Source organism: Colobus angolensis, unplaced genomic scaffold, assembly GCF_000951035.1.
Source record: "Colobus angolensis palliatus isolate OR3802 unplaced genomic scaffold, Cang.pa_1.0 Scaffold71, whole genome shotgun sequence".
In the NCBI taxonomy this organism is placed as follows: Eukaryota; Metazoa; Chordata; class Mammalia; order Primates; family Cercopithecidae; genus Colobus; species Colobus angolensis.
This window is the reverse complement of record NW_012120821.1, coordinates 1,101,976-1,110,078: the sequence shown is the minus strand read 5'-3', so window position 1 is coordinate 1,110,078 and position 8,103 is coordinate 1,101,976. Positions and strand designations below refer to the sequence as shown.

The following is an 8,103-nucleotide window of genomic DNA, read 5'->3' as shown; positions in this document are numbered from 1 at the left end:
AGATCTTTCCAGTTTGGGCATTGCTTTTCCCTTAAAGGTTTCTTTCAAATATCTCTATGACCCAGAAAATGGGGCAGGGTAGCGGGAGTTGCCTGCTGGAGACGAAATGGGGAGTGGATGGATATAGCGGGCGTGGACAGACAGGGACAGAAGCTGATAACAGCACAGAAGGGCAAAGTCTGCTCTACAGCCCCCAAAATAAACTTGAGCCTGGCAATCCGCGCAGAACCCCAGAGGTCAGCAGCTTCGGTGCAAAGCAACTAACATCTGAAGGCTTCCAAAAGCAGCAGGGCTCTCTCTAGCCGGGGAGACCTTTCGACCAGAGAGGAGCCAGAAGGGGGCCTCAGCGCAGCCTCCACTCCACTCAATTCCCGGAGTTACCTTGGCTGGCTCTGCTCTCCGAGAGACGCCGTTGCTCTAAGAGGCGTGTCTGTGTTTCTCTAGTTCGCGGCTCCAGCAGCCGCGCCAAACGGCAGCTGCTACTCCTGCCAGATACGCTAGTTATCACGGGCCGCCCCCAGGCCTGTGGGGGCCCTGAGAATTCGCAAGAAGCCCCGGGCCGCGGGGCGCGGCTGGCGCTGAGGCCCCGCCTGGCCATGCCCATTGGCGGAGGCTGCTCTGGGGGCGGGGTCAGGGCGCCCCATTCCCAGACGCCGCAGCCCCGTCGGTGGCCACGGGTGCGTGTGGAGGAGAGGCCCTGGTGAGGAGCCAGCGCTCGCGTTCCGGAAGCCCCCTCCCGGGGCCATGGGGGCACGGGTGAGGCTGCCGCCTGGAGAGCCCTGCCGAGAAGGTTTGTGTCTGCCCTGAGCCGAGGGACCTAGCAGCTGGGTGGCCAAGAGACCGGGTGGGCGGTCCCCGGATACTTGCGGAGACTAGAAAGGGGGGATGTACCGACTCTGAAAGTAGTCGTTCACTCATTCATTCATTCGGTCAGTCGGCCGTCCAGCCAGGCTTTCAACACTTAGGGGTGCCTAGGCGATTCGGGCTGTGCTGGAGAACCTGAGTGGAATAAGGCAGATGAGACTCCCACTCGATTCACGAGGCCGACCCGTGTAAATTACCGCGTGCTGCGTGTGGGACTGGGAAACTCAGGATGCTATGGGAAGAATCCCGAGTCCCTCGGAGAAGGACGTTTCCTCTGACTCAGGCTCGCTTCCAAAGTCTGGGGCCGACGTCACCCGGTGGGCAGAGGGCGTGTCTGCCTGGGGGGCCCGTGGGAGTTCTGCGCTGCGCCCTCCTCTGACTCCCGGGGATCTAGCACCGCGAGAGGAGCGCCTGGGGCCGCGGGGGTGGGCGCTGGGCAAGTCTGGGCCGTCCACATCTCTCCTCTTCCTTGGAGATGAAAAGGTCTCCAAACCCACGAGCCTGTCTGACTCGCTGTGCAGTCACTCTTTGGCTGCTTAAGGCGAGAGCCGTACTGGAGAGGAAACCGGGAACCGGGAGCACTCGTTTGCAGGCTCTTCTCACTGCTTCCCGCCTGAGCCCTGTGAAATCTCTGGCCGAGGCTCCTTGCCCTTCGCCAGGTGTTCGCAACACTGGCGGGCTTTCTGCAGTCTCCGTACCGAAGGCCCCAATAAAAGTAAGGAAGGGGGTAGGGGGAGCGACTGGAAGGATGTAGATATATTGAAATGATGGTTTTCACCGTACCAAGGGGAAAGCAGCTTTTTAATTTACCTGGTAATGCAGTAAAGGGGAAGGGAGGCAGTGAAAGGCATGGTAATAACTATATATACCCACACATATCTATAGTTCCCTTACATATATATATATGTATATATATGTATGTATATACATATACACCTGTGCAAAGGTGCTTGCAACTTCCCTGGTTTCCTCTCCTCTTGACTCTTCCAGCTTATTCCTTTTTAGCAAGTGAGCTCGTCAAAACCATGCCAGCAAGGAAGAGAAGAGACATCAAATAAAGGAGAAAAATGCCTGAACGATTCACAAACTATTAAAAAAAAAAAAATCCAAAATTTTAAGGCCGCTGGATCTAGAATTATTTTCTAGTCTTTTTTCTCAAAAAAAGCAAAAACGCCTGAACAACTCACAAACTATTAAAAAACAAAAATTTAAAGGCAGCTGGATCTGGAATTATTCCCTAGTCCCATTTTTTCTCAAAAAGAGGAAAAATGTGTGAACAATTCACAAACTATTAAAAAACAAAATTTTTAAGGCAGCTGAATCAAGAATTATTTCCTAGACAGTCAGGTTGTGTGCCCTTTTTCTAAATAATTTCTAACCCAGCAAATCCGACGGTTACTAACACACCCACCCTTGTTTACCCAAGGATCTGTAAGTAAGGAGGGTATATGAGTTACACCCACTAAAGTGTTTGAGCTTCCGGATGTTTTTCCTGCTTTGCTTGTGCATTGAGTTCCAGCAAGAAACATTTAAGCTCAATTAATTAACCATGGTAATTAATTGTGTGGAAAGCTGGTGAGAAAGACTTAGAAATCTGAATGCACGTTATTAGTAGTGGGAAGAGATTAGGCTTTGGCATCAGACAGTCTGAGCTGTAACTTAGCTTCCTTGAGCCTTTTGCCTGTCTATAAATTGGGGATCATCCCTCCAGTTTACAGTTCTGAAGAGTAGGTACAGGTGGGATTACATATGAACTATACCACTCAGAGCTTGACATGGAGTAAACAAAGACTCAAATTTTCACTTGTTCGTTCAGATAACAAGAGTCCCATGTGCCAAGCAGTGGCATAGGTGCTAGAATAAAGGGATCTGCAAGACAGTCTGGTCCTAGACTCTAGGACTAGGTTCCTGCTCTCAGGCACCTTACTGTCCAGATAGCAGCTACTATGCAAGAAACAAAGTAATTTAAAAGATCGTTATAATAGCAGTAACGTATCAAGAGTGTTGGGATGTTTAGATTGGGTATTCAATGAAAGCCTCTTAAGAAAGTGATATTCAAGCTGAGACCCAAATGACAAGGTGTCAGTCATGAGATCTGAAGATAGAGCATTCCAGTTGAACTTCCATGAAGAAAAAGTTAATTTCATACTTTGGTTTTGACTTGTTTTGTTTTCTTTTGTTTTTTTGAGGAGGGGTCCCACTGTGTCGCCCAGGATGGAATGCAGTGGTGCAATTTTGGCTCACTGCAACCTCCATCTCCTGGGTTCAAGCAATTCTGCCTCAGCCTCTCAGGTAGCTGGGGCTACAGGCACATGTCACCACACCCAGCTAATTTTTGTATTTTTAATAAGGGTTTCACTGTATTGACCAGGCTGGTCTTGAACTCCTAACTTCAAGTGATCCTCCCACCTTGGCATCCCAAAGTGCTGGGTTTACAGGTGTGAGCTACCCCTCACCCCACATTGGTTTTGACTTTTAAAGCTGCAGATGCTTCAAAAGAGTCTCTAATCCAAAATTATCTTTAAAAGAAACAAATTCAAACATGTATGAAGGTTGTTATAAAACTGTAATTAAGCTGTATGAGGAAGTCTGTTTGGGAACATATGATGGAAAGTGAGATGTTCCTTTAGATTGGGAAGGCAGGAAAGGCCTCTCTGAGTTGCTTAGTCCTCTCACTTAGAAGAAGCTAGCTATGCCAGCCAGCACTCTGTAACAGGCTCAGGAACGGCTGCTTTTTAAAAAGTTTAAGTTGAGAAGGAACTTATTCTATGAAAGGAACAGAAGAAAAGGCAATAGTGAGGAATGAGGTTAGACAGCAAGGGAAGCCCTTGTGGAGTTTTGGAAGGAGGAATGACAAGATCAGACCTACTTGTCTAAAGGTTCATCTCACCTGATCCTTCCCCCACCTACTCTTTAGCCACATCTCATACCATCTCCCTTTCTGTCACCCCAGGCAACCTGGCTGACCGCAGTTTCTTCAACCCCTCAGGGTTTCTGCTTTTAGACTTAGCAGGGAGGCTCTTTTGTTTAATCCTGTTTTAAAAAAATATATTCCCTGATGCTGCTTTTACTACTTGCCATGGCACTCTTAACATACGTATAGTTATTTGTTTGTTAATCTTATCTCCCCCCACTGGAATATAAGTGAGAGGGAGCATTGTTGTATTCATTTTTGTGTCTCCAGATTCTAGAAAATGCCCAACAGGTAGTACACCATACATATTTGTTGAATGAAGGAAAAGATTAGTGTTTTAGAGAGGGGTGAGAGGGAGAGTAATGCAATATGATGTCAGAGATGAGGCAGTTTCAGAGCATGAGAAGCTTTAAAGTTCAAAGTTAGTGAGGAGTTGAGATTTTGTTAAGTTAAGATGAAAAACCATGACAGGGGACAGGGAGGATTAAGCCAGGGAGTGATATAACCTACTTCCCACTGGTTAGTGTTTGGAGAATAAATTGTACCAGACATAAAGAGATTTCATTCAGTCATTCCTATGCTAATATGAATAGGCAGGTATATCACATATTCTTGCTTAGGTTTCTAGGTCAACTGAAGGTTGACTGATCTAGATGGGGCTCACCTATGTGTCTCTGCTTCAGGCTACACGTCCACCTGGGTTTGGCTCCTTCATGTGGAATGAGCTCAGATCTGCTCCATGTGTCTTTATTTGGGTGCTGAGGCTGAAGGGAGAGCAACTCCTCAGGGAATTACAGAGATGCAAATGAGTAAACCCAACCACATAAGCATTTTTGAAATCTAGCTTCATATCACTTCTGCTGACATCCCATTGGCCAGCAAATCACTTTCAGCCCAACATCAGGTGAGGCACCTTTGCCCACACTGGGAAGGGTAAGGGGCTGAATATTGAATGAATAATAATCCAAACTATCACAGTGGAATAGATGGTGAGACCCCCAACAGGAAATATCTTGCAGTGATTAAAAAGGTAGTTTTATACAATCATTGACTTTCTTAAAACCAGATTTCTATTCCATGTAATAAACTGGACCATTTAAATTATTATTTATATTATTATTCTCTATAGGCAAATATTTGACAAATTATTTAAAGCATTTCATCCTCATATAAACGAATAATAAATTTCAACTGGCTTTTTCTTGTACTTTATGTTTTTATTTTTCTGAAATAGAATGCTGGATGGGATTTGGGTTACTTGGCCCTGGTTTTAGCAGTTACATAACTTTGGCCAGTGTCACTTAATATATTGGCATCAGTTTCTTTAAACTATCTCCCATCTGTCAGTGTCTATGAGTTTAGAACTGGTCCATCAGCAACATTTATGAGGCACCAGTATGCAAGTAATTCTGAGAACAAACATAGATTATGATCAAACTTTAGAATCACTGAGTCAAAGTCCCTCATTTTGCAGATGGGCAAACTGAAACCAAGAGCCATTACTCAACTTGCCCATGATTATAGATGGTAGATCTTCATTTTTAAATGTTAAAGGTGTGTGTATGTAAACTATTACACCTGTACGTAGAAGATAAATATTAGGTTGATCTATATGAAACTACTTGTCATAGGGTTCAAATTTTTCAGTTATCAATTTCATAGAGTTCAACATAATAGAAGAACATTAGGAGTACTGTTTGTAGGATCTGTAAATTACTTAAATATCAACCAACTATAAAATTGAAAAATTAATTGTGTGATAGTTATACAGTGGAATTCTCTAGAACAGTGGGGGAAAAACAAATCCTGCAGCCACATGCATCATGTCTTGATGAATCTCAAAAACAAGTCACCGAACAACAATGTCTTTATCATTACATTTGCATAGGTGCAAAAAGAGGCAAAAACATTTTCAGGATCTATGGAGAAAATCTTTTTTATAAGCAAAAGAATGTTAAAGAGAAAATCAGGATAGTTATTAACTCTGAGGGGTGATGCTTTCTTAAATTGGCTGTTTGATACATTGGTGTATATATATATTTATAACATATATTTCCTAAATAGTCATTGCTCTATTTAGAAAAATGACATCAAAGAAGAAATACATGTTCTTGGCTAGCAAGAGTATACCTTGGTATAGTCACTTTAGAGGACTATTGATGGTGCCTATTAAAAATGAAAAATAATGAATGTAGTAGATGTTCTCTTTCTGTGGAATAAAGTCTGGATTAAACTCCCTGGAAAATTACTGTGCTTACTTGAATCTTGATAAGCCAATTATGACTTGAGATGTCTTTGATCCCTTTAAAACACTCCAAATTCCCTGCCCACACAACCTCCATTACCCATCTCTCCCCTTCTCCCGTAGGCCACTCCACATCCACTAACCCATCCTTTCTTTCCTCTTTCAGTCATATCTGCCGTAGGCTCTCTCCCTAACATGTTCCCAAAGAATAAAACAATTTAAGTCCTAAGGTCAGTAACCAGATAAGATTTTTATTATTTTTCCTGCCATAAAACTTGGAGCATTCATGCCTGCCAGTTACAATGAGAACTTGCAAAATGCAACAGTGATCATTTGATCTCCCTTATGACCCTCTGCTCCCACACCCCTTACAATGTCAGAAACATTTTGCTATGTCAACAACTTAAAAGGAATATTGTTTCACTGGAATGAGATCCACCCACACTGATTTCAGAGACAAAGTTTTGGAATGGTTGTGTTAACTGCATAGTAAATGACATGAATGCAGTCATGGAATTCACTGGTAAGTCAGGTCCAATATTTTCTCAGGAATGAATGTAATCAAAATTCTTACAAAAATATACTTAATCACTTTCCCTTCTTGGGGCTTGAATGAGATAAACATGGTGTGGAACAAGATTGCTAAGGGCTAACTTGCTTGAAAATTTGCAGCATCAGCCTGACCAATGTAGTGAGACCCCATCTCTACAAAAAAAACTTAAAAATTAGCTGGGCATGGTGGTGCATGCCTGTGGTTCCAGCTACTTGGGAGGCTGAGGTGGGAGGATCATTTAAACCCAAGAGGTCAAGGTTGCAGTGAGCTGTGATGGCACCACTGCACTACAGCCTGGGTGACAGAGTGAGACCCTGTCTCAGAAAAAAAAGAAATGAAAATTTGCAGCAGTTAGAATATTTAGTTTTGACTTTGAGTTTATTCTGGATTTCTGTTTCTTTGTTTTGTTTTTTTTGTTTGTTTTTGTGGAGATCTCGCTATATTGCCCAGGCTGGTCTTGAACTCCAGTGCTCAAGGAAACTTCTAACCTCTGCCTCCCTAAGTGCTAGGATTACAAGGGTGGGACACCATTTCCAACTTTTCTGGATTTCTGAATCAAAGTTGGGTCATTTTCAAATTACAGAGATAAATTAAATAATAGTCATGAAAACCTTGAATTCCATTATTTTATTATTTTCCAGACCTGAACTTCATGGGTGTTTCTTAACTTTGCATGTGGTAAAATTCAGGTGGCTTCATGAAGCTTTGCCAGAGGTGCATAGGTCCACTTATGGAAGTCTTGTTGCTAAGACATCATTTGATCAAACAGCCTTTTGTTGCTTATATGCCTTAAGATTTTTGAAATGTAAAAGTTTTCTAAAAATTGAATTACAAAATTGTATCTGATTAATTTTCCTTTACCCTCTTTTGTTTAGGGTAATTCATAATGGGAGAATTTGCCATTTTTAAAGGAAAAAAGATGGGAAGACAGAACATCTTGTCACAATGTCACCTTGTTGGTGTCTTTTCGAGTGAAGAACAGATTACAAAAATTTCTTACGTAGTGTAAAACTTCATTTCATTTTGTTTTCATTTTGTCTTTTAGTGTTTAGCCTCAAAATTCCAAGACATTTATAATAGTGGACTTAGTTCAGGGGATTCCATGCTTCTTTGAATCTCATTTTTTTAAAAAACCTAATGATACTTAATTCATTTTTTATTAGATTCCATTTTCTTTAGGAGACAGTGGATTAATAGACCTGAAAAATCAGGGAAAGTGGTACAGAAAACTAAACTCACTTTTAAAATGTTTTCTGAAATATATAATTCTTCATGCCCATCAAATGACTCAACCAAAATAGTTAGACAGATTTCTTCTTTCTCCTCTTCTTCTTCTTCTTCCTCTCCTCCTCCCCTCCTCCTCCTTCTTCTTCTTCTTCCTCCTCCTCCTCTTCCTCCTCCTCCTCCTCCTTCTTCTTCTTCTTCTTCTTCTTCTTTTCTTCTTCTTCCTCTTCCTCTTCTTCTTCTCATCCTCCTCCTCCTTCTCCTTCTTCTTCTTTCTCCTTCTTCTTCTCCTTCTTCTTCTTC

At 42.6% G+C, this 8,103-nt stretch overlaps 1 protein-coding gene across 2 annotated transcripts in view; it reads left to right on the top strand.

The window, feature by feature from the left end:
- Window positions 1-674: 674 nt before the first annotated feature.
- Window positions 675-8,103, top strand: part of NIPAL1 (NIPA-like domain containing 1) — a 20,390-nt gene continuing 12,961 nt past the window's right edge. Inside the window, exon 1 of one of the 2 annotated variants that reach the window (XM_011927318.1) lies at window positions 675-756. Coding sequence is in view for 1 of the 2 variants with exons in the window: in XM_011927317.1 (XP_011782707.1) it covers window positions 745-790 (46 nt within the window). In the remaining variant the exon portion in view is untranslated. Of the gene's footprint in view, window positions 791-8,103 lie in introns of both variants that reach the window. The other variant, XM_011927317.1, reaches the window with a different exon arrangement.